Source organism: Peromyscus maniculatus, chromosome 20 (genome assembly GCF_049852395.1).
Source record: "Peromyscus maniculatus bairdii isolate BWxNUB_F1_BW_parent chromosome 20, HU_Pman_BW_mat_3.1, whole genome shotgun sequence".
Classification (NCBI taxonomy): Eukaryota; Metazoa; Chordata; class Mammalia; order Rodentia; family Cricetidae; genus Peromyscus; species Peromyscus maniculatus.
The window spans coordinates 70477049-70495956 of record NC_134871.1 but is presented as its reverse complement, the minus strand read 5'-3'; the positions used below and the strand labels follow the sequence as shown (position 1 = coordinate 70495956).

General features: G+C 53.7%; 1 protein-coding gene across 1 annotated transcript in view; it reads left to right on the top strand.

Annotated features, from left to right (window-relative positions):
• Galnt6 (polypeptide N-acetylgalactosaminyltransferase 6) overlaps nucleotides 1–18908 on the top strand; it is a 40223-nt gene that overhangs the window by 15920 nt on the left and 5395 nt on the right. Inside the window, exons 5-8 of the mRNA XM_006981901.4 lie at nucleotides 11532–11681; nucleotides 12943–13177; nucleotides 17118–17235; nucleotides 18472–18672. Coding sequence (XP_006981963.2) covers nucleotides 11532–11681; nucleotides 12943–13177; nucleotides 17118–17235; nucleotides 18472–18672 — 704 coding nt within the window. The remainder of the gene's footprint in view (nucleotides 1–11531; nucleotides 11682–12942; nucleotides 13178–17117; nucleotides 17236–18471; nucleotides 18673–18908) is intronic.

The following is an 18908-nucleotide window of genomic DNA, read 5'->3' as shown; positions in this document are numbered from 1 at the left end:
GGAGGGTGGGGCTGGGGTCTGCGGAGGGGCGGGGCCAGCACGGAGGGTGGGGCTGGGGTCTGCGGAGGGGCGGGGCCAGCACGGAGGGTGAGGCTGGGGTCTGCGGAGGGGCGGGGCCAGCACGGAGGGCGGGGCTGGGGGCTGTGGAGGGGCGGGGCCCGGGGCACTCCGAGGAGGGCGGGCCCTCTCTAAGGATCCGGTCTTCCGCTTGGCATCACACCTGTCCCGAAGGCCGGGAGCGTGAGGAAGGCGGGCGGGTGGGGACAGGGCATACAGGCCACAGTCCTAGAGCCTGGAACTCATCCACACCACAGCAGCGTGGGCCTCCAAGAGCCCCTGTTTGCTGTCACGCTCATCCCTAACTCGGGAGAGGCCCGCAAAGTGGCTCAGCAGGCGAATGCACTTGCTGCCAAGCCTGGTGACCTGAACTTGAACCCTGAGACCCATACACTACCACCTCTACCTGAGTGCTGTGATGAGTGTGTGCACACAGGTGCGTGAAAATGCACACACTACATAAAGGGAGAGAGGGAAGAGAAGGGGAAGGGAGGGAGGGGTAGGGAAGGCCAGGGGAGGGCAGGAAGGGCAGGATGGATGGCTGGAGGACCTTCCTGGTGTCCCTCTGCTGGACCACTCCGCTTCTAAAGGCTCCCCTCCCTCCCAGAAGCCCTTTCTGTCCTGTTTACAGAGGAGATTGCTCACCAAGTTTCCGCCCCCCCCTTCAATTCCAGAGTATTCCCGGAAGGGAGAGGAGCGTGAGTAGGGTCCTAGAGACATGAGCGTGTTTGTGGGGGAGACTGGGTGTGGCTGCAGTTTAGGCTTGTCATGGGATCTGAGATTAAAGGCCGCAGGAGTTTGCATTCTGTTTGTTGAGATGCTGTGCTCAAACCAAGGACTCGGCACAGTGAGCAGGTTCTCTACTGATGTCATAGTTTCTTTTCCCATTGCTGTGGTAAAATACCTGACCAGAGGCTGGGGAGATGGCTCAGGGGTTAGAGCACCGGCTACTCTTCCAGAGGACCCAGGTTCGATTCCCAGCCCCTACATAGCAGCTCTCAATCATCTGTAACTCCAGTTCTAGGGGATCTGGTGCCCTCTTCTGAGCTCCATGGGCATGTACACGGTACACAGGTATATGCGTAGGCAAAACACCTGTATACACAAGGCGGGGGTGGGTGGGTAAAAATTATACTCAAAAGCAGTTCAGGAAGAAAGGGGGTTTATTGTGGCTTTCAGTTCATAGTTATTGTCCGCTGTGGTGGGGACGTCATGGTGGCAGGCGCCGGAGGCAGCTGGGCACACTGCATCCACAGTCAAGAAGCAGAGAGAGCGTTGAATGCCTGTGCTTGGCTCACATTCTCCTTTTCCTACAGTCCAGGATACCAAGGAATGATGGCGCCCATAGCAGGGCAGCTCTTCCTGCTTCAGTTAAACTAGTCCAGATAATCCTCACGGACGTGCCTGGAGATTCATCATTTGATGATTCTGGGTCCTGTCAAGTTGACAAAATGAACCATCCTACGTGTTGAAGTGGCATTCATGCCAGGCTCAATATATCTATTTAAAAAGAAATGAGGCCGGGCGGTGGTGGCACATGCCTTTAATCCCAGCACTTGGAGGCAGAGGCAGGCAGATCTCTGTGAGTTCGTGACCAGCCTGGACTACAGAGTGAGTTCCAGGAAAGGGGCAAAGCTACACAGAGAAACCCTGTCTCAAAAAAAAAAAAAAAAAAAAAAAGAAAAGAAAAAGAAAAAAAAAAGAAATGAGGTATCCCTGGGGACCCATGCTCATGCTCTGTGCTACAGCCAGAGCCCTGGTTCTCCTCCCTCCCCAGCTGTTCTTGCCCTGGGCTGGGAAGGATCCTGCAAGAGCATGAGGCAGTGGAAGAGGCACTGTTAAAGCCTCGTTGAAGGAGCTCTCACTTTCCCAGGGAAGTCGGGCCCTTGGCCACACAGGCATCGGGGTTGCAGTGAGAAGGTCCGGTGGGCAAGTGCCAGGCACATTAGGCTTCTGGGAAGGGAGGAGCTTAGTAGCCACAATACTCATAAGGGAGAGCTCCTGGAAAGTCAAAATCAAGTTAAGGACTCCAAGAAGGAAGAATCAGGGCACAATCACAATCAGATCAAAACAAAGCTGGAGTCTAGAAGTGTAAACATATCAATGTCTTGACATCTGGAGCTTGTCTTGTAAGCTCAGGCTAGCCCCGCTCCACAGCTGCTGCTGCTGCTGCTGCTGGTGGTAGTTTTACGGTACCGGCATGCTGGGCTGTACCTCCACCAGTAGTGTCTTGGGCTCTGTTCTGGGACCCTGACCCAGTCCAAGCCTCAGCTGTTCTCCAGGACCCCTTCAATCCCGGGGCTTCTTCTGAAACTGAGGCTGTACCTTCACCAGTAATGTTCCTGGCCTCTCATGGTGCCAAGCCTCAGCTGCTCTCCACGACTCTGTTGTGCCTTTAAAACCAGTACCACCTGGGTGATTCTTCCACATGACCAAGTTCAGCTGCCAGCACAAGGTCCGGCCTTGGTCTTCTCTGGATCACAGCTTCTGTGTGAGGACTCCAAGGAAACACTTCCCGGCAGAGTCCATCTCAGTGACTCTGGCCTCTTCTAAATCACAGTGGAGTCTCCGGCCCTCGCTGACCAGAACCACAGATTCTTAATTCAAAATATCTCACGACCCCAATATAATCTTTAAGGGACCCTGAAACTTCACAAGCCAGGCCTCCATTATCTGCTCTGCTCTCAACATTATCTTCTCAGTTCCCATAACAGCTCTGTAAACTCTCAGCCCTCAATGGCTTTTCTAGACAAGGTTCCAAAGTCCTTCCACAATCCTCCCCCCAAAAACACATGGTCAGGTCTGTCACCACAACACCCCACTCCTGATACCAGTTTCTGTCTTAGTTAGGTTTTCTGCTGCTGCGACAAAAGACCGTGACCAAAAGCGTCTTGGAAAGGAAAGGGTTTATTTTAGATTATAGGTGTCGCCCAGCACGAAGGGGAAGTCAGGACAAGAACTCAAGGCAGGAACCCGGAGGGAGGAATTGAAGCCGAGGCCGTGGAGGAGCACTACATACTGGTGTGCTCTGCACAGCTTGCTCAGCCTGCTTATGTAACCCAGGACCCCGCGACCAGGGGTGGCACCGCCCACAGTGATCTCCCACATGAATCACTGACTAAGAAAGCGTCCCATTGGCTTTAAAGTGTGTATCAATTGACAAAAAAGAAAGGAGAAGATCAACCAAGACAGTACTTTTCACAGCGGCCATCAGGCCTGTGCTCCTAAATATATTTAAATTATATGTGTACCTGTGTGGGTATGTGCATGCGGGGGCCCTAGGAAGCTAGGGGATCCCCTGGAGATGGAGTTACAGGTGGTTTTGAGCAACCTGATGTGGGATCCGAACTGAGGTCCTCTAGAAGAGCATCCCATGCTCTTAAACACTAAGCCATCTCTCCAGACCCCATTCCTGTGTTCTCTCTGGTCACCTCCCGTTGCCTGGGGCTCATTCTTTTTTGTTTTGTTTTTCCTTATGTGCCTAAGTGTCTTGCCAGCATGTATGGCTGTGCACCGTGTGTGTACCTGATGCCCTTGGAGGCCAGAGGACCCCCTGGAACTGGAGTTACAGATGATCATCAGACTCCATGTGGATGCTGGGAATTGGACCCAGGTCCTCTGTAAGAGCATCCAGAATCCTTATCCACTGGGCCACCTCTCCAGCACCCACACATACTCCCTCCTAAGGCCACTTCTACCATCTCTAAATTCTCACCTGAGAACTCTGGCTGGTCCCCTTCGTTTTCTGGGTCCTGCTTTGAGCCTGTATGTTGCTGGAGGGCTTCTCTCCAGGTTCCATCAAGCCCCACAGTCCCACAATCCACATATAAAATAATCACTCAGATGCTTATATTACTTATAAACTGTATGGCCATGGCAGGCTTCTTGCTAACTGTTCTTTTATCTTAAATTAACCCATTTCTATAAATCTATACCTTACCACATGGCTGGTGGCTTACCGGCATCTTTACATGCTGCTTGTCCTGGCGATGGCTGCAGTGTCTCTCCCTCCTTCTTCCTGTTTCCCCAATTCTCCTCTCTCCTTGTCCCGCCTATACTTCCTGCCTGGTCACTGGCCATCAGTGTTTTATTTATATAGAGTGATATCCACAGCACCTGTATGCTATCTTCCCTGACTGGACAGATGTCACTGTCCACAGTGGTAGTCTCTACATGTAATCCTAGAGGTGATGTGCATGCCAGAAGCCACACCCCTCCCCAAGGCCCCTGAGACCCGGGAGGACTCTGAGTGCCGTTCAGTGGGGACAGAACTGTGGGGTCAGCGATTTCTGCATGTCTATCCACACAGGATGAAATTTCCCACACCTTTGACTGTCTGATCAGATTAGCTGGCTCTTGTTACGCACACAAAAGGGCTGTGTCTCTGAAGGACAGTGTACCTGCTCCTGTCCTCCTGTCCAGGTGCCCCACTGCAGCCTGTGACCCAGATTATGTGGGCACTTGATACTTGGGGGGAGACCCTGTGCCAGCCTGGGGGCCTTTTAATTCCTTGCCACGAGTCAGAGCCAGAGCCCATAGTTCACCCCTTACTGCCCTGTCTTCTTGGAGCATAATCTCTCCCCTCACCCCCACCCCGGAGCTGAGGACCGAACCCAGGGCCTTGCGCTTGCTAGGCAAGCCCTCTACCACTGAGCTAAATCCCCAACCCCCTCTTTTTTTTATTTTATTTATTGGTTTTTTGAGACAGGGTTTCTTTGTGTGGCCCTGGCTGTCCTGGAACTCGCTCTGTAGACCAGGCTGGCCTCGAACTCACAGATATCTACCTGCCTCTGCCTCCTGGGTTTTGGGATTAAAGGCTTGAGCCACCACCACCTAGCTGTTTAGGGTTTTTTTAGTTGAAATTTATTTTAGAATTTTAGGATTTTTTATGTTTATGAGTGCCTTGCCTGCACGTATATAAGTGTACCATGTATATCCCTGGTACCTGTGGAGGCCAGAAAACCTGGAACTGGAGTGAAGGTAGGTTGTGAGCCACCATGCAGGTCTTGGAAACCAAGTCTAGGACTTCCGCAAGAGCAGCCAGTGCTCCTGAACTGCTGACCTCTCTCTCCAATACCTTTATTTTGTTTTTTTAGTAGGATCTTATTTGTATGGATGTACATGTGAATATGTCTGTGTATGGAAATGTGCACAAGAGTGTAGTGCCGACGGAGGCAAGCAGAGGGCCGGAGGTCAGGTTACAGGAAGTTGTGAGCCACCTGAAGTGGGTGCTGGCAACCAAATTCACGGCCCCTGCCAGAGCAGCCAGGGCTCTCAACCGCTGTGCCGTCCCTCCAGCCCCTGAAAGCAATCTCAGAAAATCATGAGTTCTGTGAAGCAGTTCCACCAAGAGAGGAATTGGAAGTGCTAGGCTGCCAAGTCGGGAAACCCCTTCAACGGAGGTGCCAATCAGGCCGTTCCCACAAAAACAACAGCCCGCTCGAGGGCCCTTGGGTGTGGTGTGGTGGTGAGAAAGCAGGCTGGCATGGCTGGAAGGAAGTGGGCAAGGCAGCCAAAAACACGAACTATGTGAACAAGGGTGAGTCACGAGACCCGTGTCAGGAGTGGCAAGCGAGCGTGCACAGTGCAAGGGGGGCCGGCATCACTATTCTGTGCTTCACTTTTAACTTTAATATATGAACTTAGTGTTTTCCTTTAAATACATGAGCAGCTCTTTTGAGTGTGCACGCTCAAACTGAGACTCAAACCTAGGGCCCTGTGCATAATAGGCAAGGCTCCCACGTCTTCGTCTTCATGTTTTCCTTTCTCCTCTGAAAGAAAACATTTCTTTTAGCCAGGCATGATGGCACACGCCTTTAACCCAGCACTTGGGAGGCTGAGGCATGCGAGTCTCTGTGAATTTGAGGCCAGCCTGGTCTACATAACAAGTTCAGACAAGCCAAGGCTACATAGCGATTGAATTCTAGGCCAGCCAGGGCTAAATAGAGAAACCGGGTCTCAAAAAAACAAAAAACAGTATTGTTGTTGTTATTATTATTATTGTATGTGCATGGAGGTCAGAGGTCAACTTTTGGGCACCCCTCTCCTCTCCTCTGACTCGCCCAACTCTGACTTCCATCTCACGGTCGGAGTTCTGGGGTACACACCCCCACACCGGACTTCTTTGTTTGTTTGTTTGTTTTTTGAGACAGGGTTTCCCTGTGTAGCTTTGCGCTTTTCCTGGAACTCGCTCTGTAGACCAGGCTGGCCTCGAACTCACAGAGATCCGCCTGGCTCTGCCTCCCGAGTGCTGGGATTACAGGTGTGCGCCACCACCGCCCGGCCATGGACTTTTTTTTAACATGGGTTCTGGAAATGGAATCCGTGTCCTGGGCACTGCGCCCCCGCCCCCTGGACCACCCCGCACTGGTCCTGTCTTTGTGTTTTTTACGTGCTCAGTCCTTTGGCACCAGATCCACCCAACTGCTGTGCGACTATCGCCGCTCCATCTGCAGACCTGTTTTATCTTCCCATGTTGCAGCTCCGTGCCCGTTAAAACCACAGCGCCATCTGCCCCCCCCTGCCATCTGCCCCCCTGCCACCTGCCCTCCCCGCCATCTGCCCCAGCTCCATCTGCCCCCCCCATCTGCCCCCTACCATCTGCCCCCCGCCACCTGCCCTCCCCGCCATCTGCCCCCTCCCGCACCATCTGCCCCCCGCCACCTGCCCCCCCCCCCGCCACCTGCCCTCCCCACCATCTGCCCCCTCCCCCGCCATCTGCCCCCCCCCCCCCCCCCCGCCATCTGCCCCCTACCATCTGCCCCAGCGCCATCTGCCCCAGCGCCATCTGCCCCAGCGCCATCTGCCCCAGCGCCATCTGCCCCAGCTCCATCTTCCCCCCCCCTTTCTGGCCCCCGCCATCTGCCCCCCGCCGTCTGCTCCCCCGCCATCTGCCCCAGCTCCATCTGCCCCCCCCCCGCCATCTGCCCCCCCCCCGCCACCTGCCCTCCCCACCATCTGCCCCCTCCCCTGCCATCTGCCCCCTACCATCTGTCCCCCCCCCCCCGGCCATCTGCCCCAGTGCCATCTACCCCAGCTCCATCTGCCCCAGCGCCATCTGCCCCCCCCCTCCCTGCTGTCTGCCCCAGTGCCCGGTAGCCGCCATTCTACCTTCTCTGTTGAGTTTGCGCACTCTGGGTACCTACATCTGGGTACCTCACTGCGCACTTGTCTTCTGGACTGATGTCTTCAAGAGCTGTCTGTGGAACGTGCATCCGGATCCCCTTTCTTTTTCAGGCTGAATAATATTCCCTAGTGTAGACAGGCCTCATTATGCATACATATGTTGGCGGACATTTAGATGGTTTTACGAGTGGTTTTTTATGACTAATCCTCCTACGAACCGGTATAAAAATATCTGTTTCAGTCCCTGTTTTTATTTTTATTTTTAAATCTGTACCCAGAAGTGAAATTGCTAGGTTTATATTCTAATTCTGAGGCGGGTTTTTTTTTTTTTTAATTTATTATTATTGTTTGGTTGGATTTCTTCTCCCCCGCCCCTACCCGAGTGCTGGGAACTGAACCCAGGGCTTTGCACTTACAGGAGAGTCGGTTCTCTTCTCCCATGGCCCTGGATTTGTTTTTTTTTTTTTTTTTTTTGGTTTTTCGAGACAGGGTTTCTCTGTAGTTTTGCGCCTTTCCTGGAACTCACTTGGTAGCCCAGGCTGGCCTCGAACTCACAGAGATCCGCCTGGCTCTGCCTCCCGAGTGCTGGGATTAAAGGCGTGCGCCACCACCGCCCGGCTCCCTGGATTTGTTTTTAATGCACCTTTGAAACACTGTTAGTAAATTAGCTAATTGTAGTAGGCTAAGGAAGAGAGCCTGAGTGTGAGCCTGAGTCCAGCCTGGAGCTTATAGTGACATCGTGTCTTGAACAAAGCTCACAGAAACTGTCCGATGCACAGCTTTAAGAGATAACTCTGAGGCGCAGGGGGAGGCCAAGAACATAATTCAGTTGAGTGGACACAGGAGGATCAGGAATTCAGGTCATCCTCAGGCGCATAAGGAGTTTGAGATCAGGGGCAGGAGAGAGGCCAGGGCCTGGAAAGAGGACGCAACACTGAAGAGCACCAGCTGCTCTTTCAGAGGAGCCAGGTTCAGTTACCAGTACCCACCTGGCCGGTCACAACTGCCTGTCACTACAGTTCTAGGGATCTGACCCCCTCTTCTGGCCTCCTTGGGCATCACACATACATGATGCCCACACATACATGCAGGGGAAAACACCATACACTCACACATTTTAAAGTTAGAAACTCAAAAGATGAAAGAATAAAATACGACTTTGAGACCAGCCTGGATTAGAGACCCTGGAGAGAAAATGATGGGCGATCCGGAGTTACGGATTGCTCAGTGGTAGAGCACTTGTCCAGCATGTCTGAGGTTCTCACCTGTCTTCTTCAAACAGTAAGGAAAGAGAGGAAGGAAACTGTGGGGTGGGCGGGGGTGGGGTGGGGGGTTGTTGTTGTTTGTTTTGTTTTTCGAGACAAAGTAGTTTCTCCGTGTAGTTCTGAAACTCACTCTGTAGACCAGGCTGGCCTCAAACTCAGAGATCTATCTGCTTCTGCCCCCTGAGTGCTGAGGTTAAAGGCACGCACCTCCACCACCCAGCAAGGAAACTGCAGTTTAAGGTGGCTTCCGTGTCTAGAACCCCCGACTGGGAGAGCCGTTGGCTGTTCTAGCTGAGGGGAGAGTAGGGATGTGGTAAGAACCCATCAGCTTGCTGCTGAGTTGACGGAGGAGGCTTTGAAGAAGGGACGGTCGGGGCGAGCCCAGCTTGGCTTCCGGGCGTGAGGTGAGGCTGGGGAGGAGCAGGCTTGCACTGAGGTGCAGAGTTCTCCGGGGCTGCATGGGGTGGAGGAGAGGGGTGTACCCCTGTCCTGAGGAGTGAGTGACGGACTGTCATCTGAGGGGCATGAGAGCATGTGCCGGTCTGCCGTCTCTAGGCTCGGCTCTGCTCTAGTCTGTCCTGGGTCCTGGGTCCTGTAATCCCAGAGGTGGGACAGACAGTGGATGATGTGGGGAGTTGTCTGCCTCTCCTGCAACGACCTGAGGCCCAGAACCAGGAACTCCCAGCCTGGCCCCCTGAGCCTGGAAGGAAGGCGTGGGAGAACTCTAGAGCATAGGGCCCTGGAAGTCACGGCTCAGAGCTTCTCTCTGTCTTACCACACAACCCACTTCCTGAGAGGCTTGCCTGCGGTTATCTCCGCCGTGAGCTTCCGGTGAGCAGAGCCGAGCAGGGTCTCTGGGAGACCTCAGCAGAGCTGAGAGGACGCCCCAGCTGGGCTCCTCCTTCCTGTCAGCAACACCTGGCCGGTGCTCACATGCTGGGACTCGCGCGTGCTGTGGTATGGCAGACCCTCCCTGCACAGGCCAGTGTCCCGCCCCTGGACAGTGCATGGCAGACACTAAGTCACTGCTGGGCTGAAGCCACCACGTGAGGCTTGGAACAGTCAGGTCCCGGCACCAAAGATAAGAAGCTCCATTTCTGGAGCAAGACAAGCAAGCCCTCTTCTCAGGTGACGGCCCAGAGAGTTTCATTCACAAGGGCAGAGAGAGGGTCAGAACACTTGTCTACCAGAAGGGCTGGAAAAGAAAAACAAAGAGTTCAAGTTTCAAAGTGTGGTTTTTTTCCCCGGGGCTCTGCTCTCCCTGGCAGTGACCAAGGAGCGGCTCGACCAAGTCCCCGTCTTCTCCCTCCCGCTTGGGGTCCACACAGGGGAGAGCAAGACCCTAGACAACTAAGGGGACCCCCACCCCAAGAAACTCACACTCGCTAAGTCCTGGTGGGTGGCCTCAGCTCTTGGAGGCGATAAGTCTTCACACACAGGCTGCGTGGGATCCTGTGGCCGCCATCGTGTTTGCTGGGGTAACCTGGGCTCCAAGTCTTGACTTTCCATCTGTTAACCCTGGGGCACGAAGTCACCTGCTTTAGGGACTGGTTCATAGTGGGTGTGCAAGTATTTGGGTGGTGTGTGTGTGTGTGTGTGTGTGTGTGTGTGAGAGAGAGAGAGAGAGAGAGAGAGAGAGAGAGAGAGAGAGAGAGAGAGATCGGTGCCAGCCTAGTAAATTGTTTCCAGGACCTGTGATTTATTTTATTTTATTGAGTAATTTTTTTCGTTGGTGTTTTGCCATGGGTGTTGGATCCCCTGGAACTGGAGTTGCAGACAGTTGTGAGCTGCCATGTGGGTGCTGGGAATTGAACCCCGGTCCTCTGGAAGAACAGTCAGTGCTCTTAACCTCCGAGCCATCTCTCCAGCCCCGGACCTGTGATTTATAAAGCACGGTGTCCAGAGCAAGGCCCACTGTGAGCCCACAATTGGGAGGTAAAGGACACATACAGTTGTCACAGCTGTCCTCGGCTGCTAAAACTCCGAGCAACTCCATTTTACGTGGTTGAGAACCCGCAGAGGGCTGGAGGGATGGCTCAGGAGTTAAGAGCAGGCTCGGCTCTTCCAGAGACCCAAGTCTGGCACACTGGGCGGCTCAACCCTGCCTCTGACTCCAGCTCCAGGGGACCTGAATCCTCTGGGCCCGCAACACTGCTCTCCCATACACAGACGTGCACACGTATGCATAATTTAAAATCTTTTTCTTTTTAAAATAGAACAGTAAGCCAGGTGTGGTGGTGCACACCTTTAATTCCAGCACGCCGGAGGCAGAGGCAGGCAGATCTCTGTGAGTTCTAGGCTAGCCTGGTCTACAAGAGTGAGTTCTAGGGCAGCCAAGAACAGTGAAACTCATCAACAAAAATAAGTTAAAATAGAAAGATAGTTGATGTTTCAGGATGGAATCCTTCAAAATAAAACTGTTTTTGATGTTCTGAGGATGTCAGGTGGAATCCCAGGGTCCTTTGGGAGCGCTACCCACTATAGCCAGAAAGAGCCTCTCCAGGTGTCCCCCATAAAGCAAAGAGCCAAGGGAAGTCTGTGAGCTCGGTCTGTGTGTGGAGCAGAAAGAAGAGGAAGGAGGCAGCGTGCTCCCTCAGGAGGAGCTGGTACCCAAGCAGAGGGGCCCTCCTGTCCGGCCTGCACTAACCCTGGCAGATCACTGACCACTCACTGTGATCACCGTGATCTGTCTTGCTCCCAGCAGTCTGTCTTTAAGATACACGACCATGTCTGCCATGCTGCCCACCGTTCTTGGGTCCCTAGGTTGTGCAAGCCTGTGGGCACTTGGAGCACAGTTTCTTTTATATATAGTGCTCTCTTGTGAAAAGTATGTATTCTTCCTGGGCATGCCCAGCACCTGGGAGGGGAGGTGGAGGCAGGATGGTCAGGACCCTGATGACAGACCTGTCCTCCAGGGGACCCGGCCACAGGCAGGGCTTCCTCTCTGCCTGTCTCCCCTCTCCGACTCTGTCTTCTGGGTAGTGGCTCTGCACGGGTGTGTGGGAGGATTGACATCCAGACCTGGGCTTGGTGCCCACAGGGGCTTAGCAGAGAAGCTGGTGACGGTGGCCTTGTCCCTTCCAGAATACCTGAAGGAGAGGCTGGAGCAGTACGTCCAGCAGCTGCAGATCGTGAGGGTGGTACGGCAGCAGGAGCGGAAAGGACTCATTACGGCCCGGCTGCTGGGGGCCAGCGTGGCGCAGGCCGAGGTGCTCACGTTCCTGGACGCCCACTGTGAGTAAGAGATGCTCGCCTGGCGGAGGTCTAGATTCCCGCCCCTCGCCACTGGCAGATGAGGAAGGCTTGAGACCACCCTGTCCGTCTGTTTCAGGGGCTCCTCCACATTGCCCCTCCCTCACCCCGACTCCAGGCATGGTTCCTGGGAGAACACAGCCATGAGGCTTGGTGACCCAGAATAGCTGGCAGTACGCCCTGATCCCCATTTACCCTTCCTTATGTACCCCGAAGAGAAACGCCTGTCCCCACTGCAAACACTCTTGTGTGGGACTTTTCTGTAGGGCTATGTGGAGTCAAAAAGGCCTCGCCCTTGACTTTTTCTGAAAGAAAAATAGAAACTGGAAAACTCTAGACTTGTATCAGGAACCCAGCTTGTAACAGGTTCCCCTCTGACTTGGCCATTAACCAAGCCTCAGTTTCCCTCACCTAACAAAATACTGTTAAATTAGAATGAGGGACTCAAAGGATGGCTTAGAGGTTAAAACACTTGTCCTTACAGAGGCCCAGGTTTTGATTCCCAGCACCCACATAGCGGCTCACAACCATCCATAACTCCAGCTCTCGGGGATCTGATGCCCTCTTCTAACCTCTGACCTCTGCAGGCACAAGACACACACGTGGTGCACAGATATACAAGCAGATAAAACATACACATAAGGCAAAATAAATAAATCTAGAACGGTAAAGTAATGTAGAACTTATTGTGTTCATTTAACGTCCCCGAACTGTCTAGGCGTGGTGGCACACGCCTGTTATCTCAACATTTGGTGGCAGAGGCAGGAGGATCACTGCATGTTTGAGGCCACCCTGCTTGGCATAGTGAGTTCTAGCCCGTGGAGACTGCGTAACAAAGCTCTGGGAAGGAAAGACAAGAAGGAAAAGATCCCCGAGTCCGGGAGGAGGGTAGGTCTACAGTCAGAGCTGGGAGCTGACGTGAGCTGACGTGATCTGGAGGACTTAGATTCATTCCAAAGCCCACACTCAGATGGGGTCTGGAAACCCTGAAGACACCCTCTCCGGGTCTGTGGCAGTTTGCATCTGATTTAAGCTGACCAGGTTGCTCCCCTAAAGCTACCACCCCCCTCCCAAGGCCACGCCCACCTTTCAGGAGGTGAAGGAAGAGGCTCTCAGAGATGCTCTGTGTCCCCTACTGTGGAGCTTGCTGTGCCCCCCCCCCATCCTCCTGGGTCTCCTCTGAGGGTAGAGGGTTCAGCTGTGGCTAGGCCCCTGACCTCCACCTTCTGGTCTGGGTCTGCAGGTGAGTGCTTCCATGGCTGGCTGGAGCCCCTCCTGGCTCGAATTGCTGAGGATAAGACAGTGGTGGTGAGCCCAGACATCGTCACCATCGACCTCAACACCTTCAAGTTCTCCACACCTGTACGGAAAGGCAAAGCCCACAGCCGCGGGAACTTCGACTGGAGCCTGACCTTCGGCTGGGAGATGCTCCCCGCACACGAGAAGCAGAGGCGCAAGGACGAGACCTACCCCATCAAGTAAGGACTGCATCCCGGTGAGCCCCCACCCTGGCCTCCGCCCACTCACCTCTGGGGGACCTGTACCATCCCACATCCGTTAGGTGCTTTATCAAGCCACACTCCCTGTGAGATAGGTAGGTCCTTCCGTCAGTCTGTTTTACAAGTGAGAATCGGAAGCCCAAGCACAGGGTAGGCAAGGACCTGTGTGACCCAGCATGGGCCGCACGCCTCACACCATGGTAGCTTGCTCCTGTTCACCCCTGGCCCTCTGCCGGCCTTTTTATCTATGTCTCGCTCCTTGCTCCCTGTACGTAGAAGGCCGGGACCTCTGCTTGCAGGGCAGGTGAGAGGTGCTGTGTGGAGGTCATTGGGGACTAATCAATCATTGTAATAGGTAGAGTAGCTGTGTCGTGGGCTCCCAGCTCACTGTCTTTGAAAAGACTCAGAAAAAGAAAGTAAGTGCTGGGCTGCGTGATGCATGCTTGTGCTCTGCCTTAGTCAGGGCTGCTGTTGCTGTGACAGAACACCACGTCCAAAAGCAAGGTGGGGAGGAAAGGGTTGATGTGGCTTTCTTTCAGTGGTCGGTGCAAAGGCCTAGGGTCAGTGGTCAGTGCAAAGGCCTAGGGTCAGTGGTCAGTGCAAAGGCCTAGGGTCAGTGGTCAGTGCAAAGGCCTAGGGTCAGTGGTCAGTGCAAAGGCCTAGGATCAGTGGTCAGTGCAAAGGCCTAGGATCAGTGGTCAGTGCAAAGGCCTAGGATCAGTGGTCAGTGCAAAGGCCTAGGATCAGTGGTCAGTGCAAAGGCCTAGGATCAGTGGTCAGTGCAAAGGCCTAGTATCAGTGGTCAGTGCAAAGGCCTAAGATCAGTGGTCAGTTCGAAGGCCTAAGATCAGTGGTCAGTTCGAAGGCCTAGGATCAGTGGTCAGTGCAAAGGCCTAGGATCAGTGGTCAGTGCAAAGGCCTAAGATCAGTGGTCAGTGCAAAGGCCTAGGATCAGTGGTCAGTGCAAAGGCCTAGGATCAGTGATCAGTGCAAAGGCCTAGGGTCAGTGATCAGTGCAAAGGCCTAGGGTCAGTGGTCAGTGCAAAGGCCTAGGATCAGTGGTCAGTGCAAAGGCCTAGGATCAGTGGTCAGTGCAAAGGCCTAGGATCAGTGGTCAGTGCAAAGGCCTAGGATCAGTGGTCAGTGCAAAGGCCTAGGATCAGTGGTCAGTGCAAAGGTCTAGTTCAGTCTGGGGCAGGGTGAGGTGAGGGAAAATGAACACACAGATTATTCACATCAGTTTGAAACTTCTTAAGGTAGCCCTGTACTTGTCGTTAAAGGGACACATTGTAACAGTCTAACCTTGCCAGCCACCTACATATAGTCTATTGGTGTTCTTTTATTTTTTTATTGTTTTCCCCGTAGGGTGCAGGGAGGCAGGGGTTAGGTTTTGGGGTTTTTTTTTTACAATCATTTCAAAATGTGAAAACCAAACTGGACCTGATAGTACACATCTGAAGCCCACCTTTGGAAGGGAAAACATATCAGAAGTTCAAGTTATCCTTGGCTGGCCAGCTCCAGGCCAGCCTTGAGAGACCTTATCTTAAAAGAAAAAACAAGTAAAAACTGCTCTTTACTTTTAATACAATTCCTCATGCTGTGGCGACCCCTAACCATAAAATTATTTCATTGCTACTTTATAACTGTGATTTTGCTCCTGTAATGTAAATATCTGATATGCAGCCCAATGGGGTCGCGACCCCCAGGTTGAGAACACAGCCACAGAGTCTTCTGCAATCAAACAGTCAGGACAGATAGATGAGAGCTTACATGCTTAAAGACCACGGAGCCTTGCCTTCTTGTTCCCTGCCTGTCCAAACCTCTACAGATTGCAGGGAATTTTTTCTTTTTCTGCTCTGTGTGTGTGTGTGTGTGTGTGTGTGTGTGTGTGTGTGTGTGTGTGCATACCCATGCACTTGAGTGAGTGTGTGTGTGTGTGTGTGTGTGTGTGTGTGCAGGTGTGTGTGTAGGTGCTCACATGCACATTTGTTTGCACGTGTTGTGGGCACACGTATAGGTGAGGGCTTCTGCTGGTGTGCTCATGTTTCCAAGGTTGATGATGGAAGCCATCCTTAACTGATCTTCCACCTCATTCACCAAGGCACCGTCTCCCAGTCAAACCCAGAACTCACTAACGTAGCTGGGGTTGCTGGCCGGCTTGCTCTGGGGGTTCTGTCTCTCAGGCTCGAGTTCCAGGCAGGTTGCCATGCCCACCTGGAATTTCCCTGAGGCCCCCACACTCACATAGCAAGTACTTTCGCTGCTGAGCCACTGTGTGCCATAGTTCTCCTGTCCAGATCGTTACGGATTTTAGGCTAGCCTGAGCTACAAAGTTCCAGGAAAGCCTGGACTATAGAATAAGACAGCCCGCCACCCGCCCCCATCTTGAGAAAATAAATAAATAAATAAATAAATAAATAAATAAATAAATAAATAAATAAATAAATAAATAAATAAATAAAAGAAGAGGGAAAGAGCAGACAGGAGAAGAGGGAATCAATGCTGCCTGCCGACTCTGTGTGTCTCATAGGAGCCTTTGCTTGGCAGGTGTAGCAACAAACCCTTACCCCACCCAGGCTGGGGCCAGGCACACAGCAGTTTGGTTAAGGGCAAGGCACCTGGCCCTCACCCATCACTAACGTCCTGGCCTCTGCGAGACCATCAGCGGGAGGACAAAGCGCCAGTGTTTGTGGAATGAATGTGCTCTCTGGTTCAGGTGTCCTGGCAGCACACGTGGCCTGCCAGAAACGTTTCCTGTGGTGGTCCTTCAACAGCTCACGCCCTCGTTCTCAAAGCGTGGATGGCTGAGTCGAGAGCTAGGGGACACAGGGTCCCAGGAAGTAGGCCAGGATATACAGGGCTCTCTCGAGGCTACCTGTTGGGATGAGTCCACAGTGATGTTCCTGGGTGGTGTTTATCCTCATGGCTAATTTGTCAGTGACCACCACCACCCCCAGTCTGGGAACCTCTCAGACACTCTCAAGAGCAGGTTAGCTACAGACTGCTCCTCTGGAGTTCCGGGGCTCTCTGAGTGACCCCTGGAAGAAGATAGAAGAGGTGGCAGGGAGCCAGCCCAAGCATGAGGGGTTCCCAACTGAAATTCCTCTGGAATGTGGCTTTAGAACAACATCAAGGAGACAAGAGCAGGTCCAGGGAATCCCCCGCTTCACCGGACTCCTGTGACGTCACCTTGCTACACTGGCCCGGTCTTGACTTGAGTCTCTACCTCTCTGCCTTCGTCTGAAAGCCAGAACCTTGGTAAATTCCCCACAGTCCAGATGGAGTTCGTTCGTCCTCCCTGTCCACCCACCCTGTTGCCAGGAACACCTCTTAATTGTGCCCCCTGCTCAAGGCAACTGGCAGCCTTCCTCCAAATTTAAGTTTCTCGGGCCGTCTGAAACACATGAGCAGGCTAGGCCCCGGCTGATACTGTGGCCATGACGGGATGAGGACCCTGACACAGAATGGAGCCAGCCCAGCCCGGATCCTGCCTGTGTGCAGAATCTGATTCACGGGGCTTCTGGAGGTGGTCACCTGTCCGCTTTAGTCACATGAAATGAGAGCTGGGCTTTCTCCTCTCTCTAGACTCTGGTCCCCAGAGCTAGGTTGCCCTTGTCAGCTCCGGCTGCACCCATGGCACTCAGGCCCTTCTGGGTGATGTTTCCTGCATCCCTAGATGAACAGATGCAGGAGTCCATTTAGAATCGAGCAGTGCTGACTGTGACTGCCTCTCTCCTGGGCCCAGTTCTGGAAGGGGAGGCAGGCACAGTGGAAGCTAGCAGGCTCCGTGACCGGCACGGAGGACGTGAAGTAGGAGGCCTCAGAGGGGAGCCGCCCACCAGCCTTCCCCGCCAGACATCTGGTGCCTCGCCAAGGGATGACACATGGATGATTCCTGCGCTGCTCCCTGTCTCTCCAGGTCTCCGACGTTTGCCGGCGGCCTGTTCTCCATCTCCAAGGCCTACTTTGAGCACATCGGTACCTATGACAACCAGATGGAGATCTGGGGAGGGGAGAATGTGGAAATGTCCTTCCGGGTGAGAATGAAGAGGGCTTGGGGGCGGGGGGGGGGGACCTCCACATCTCGGGGGATGGCTTTGACAAGCTGTTTATCAGGCATTGAAAACTTTAAGAGTGTCATCTTTGGAACTGAACTCGAAAGGGTGTCTGCTTCCTGCCAGGGCTCCACTCTCCCTGCGAGGGCTCTGGGGCTCTGGAGACGAGTCTGACGCTTGAACCAAACTCCAGGGCAGAACTTGTAAGAGGGAAGGAATCGTGGGAACAGAACAGGGGAATGGATTGATTCATGAAGAATGTGGGAAATGGTTTGGGTGACGATGAAACCTGGCCAGGAGTCAGTTTACCATCTCCGTTTTGGAACAATCCGGCTCCTCTTCCCAAGTCAAAGGACACCTGCCCTGGTGGCCTTTGGGTGTTCCCCATGTGCTTTCAACAAGCTCTTCATAACCGAGAGACAAGAGGTGGAACCCAGTCCTGATGGAGGCAGAACTCTGAGGAATTCTGAGAATGAGGCCAATCAGGAGAGGTCAGGAAGGATTGTAGAAGCTGCAGGAACCCCCAGCTCGTTAATTAATAGGAAAGCGGGCTCGTTAACGGGGCCATCTCGGTGTCTGGCATACACTAAGCACGGAATTGCCTTCTGATGTTACTGTAGCGGTGACTGTGGCCTTCTGTTCCTGCCATGTCAAAGTGAACGACAGGTACCTCCCAAAACAAGACCCCAAAGAGACCAGTGGGAGCGATGTCTCCAGCCAGCCCGCTGGCGTAGAGAAGGGCCACCAGCCAGGATCTGGTTCACACAGTCAGTGAGCCTCTGACCCGGATCCAGGATCTCTCCTGGAAAACTGGCATCCTCAAGGCCCAGTGCCCACAGGCCACTGACCGGTGCTCAGGTGTGGGGGAGGCCAGGTTTTCTGTAGCTCCTGGGTAAGCTTTCGAGTCTGCAGATCAGAAAGCCAAGAGCCCAGAACTGAGAGTAAGCACGTAGCGCAGAACTAACCAGTTGTCTCTGCTCTGACGTGAGCCCTGGTGACTCAGGACTCTGCACACCCACGTTCACTTACCCAGAGCGAGCAGCACAGCCAGCCTGGACCCGGGTAGCTGTGCCATGGGAGGGAGCCCATCAGTGCCTTTCTTCGGAGTAGAAGGGGCGACATTTACTTACGTCCTAGGACCTGGGGTCTGGCGTTCTGGGAAGTGGACAGAACTGCTTGGGGGAGCTTATCATCCAGTCTGCTCGTCTTTTGTGTCAGGTGTGGCAGTGTGGGGGCCAGCTGGAGATCATCCCCTGCTCTGTGGTAGGCCACGTGTTCCGTACCAAGAGTCCCCACACCTTCCCCAAGGGCACCAGTGTCATCGCGCGCAACCAGGTGCGCCTGGCTGAGGTCTGGATGGACAGCTACAAGAAGATTTTCTATAGGAGGAATCTGCAGGCAGCCAAGATGGTCCAGGAGGTAAGACACCGGGTGCCTGGGTGCCATTTGGTCAGAGAATCGTGGCATCGCAGGCCCCTGGCCAGCCGCCCAATGGCAGGGCTGTCCCATCTCTACCTTCCTGCCTCCCTCCATTCCTCAGAAGTCTGTTAGCTAGCCCAGTGAACACAGGGCTCTGAGGCTAGAGAAAAGGGGGGGGGGCTTTCGTTGTGTCTTGGGGGTTGGGGGGGAACTCCCAGCATCGCTTAGAGGGGACA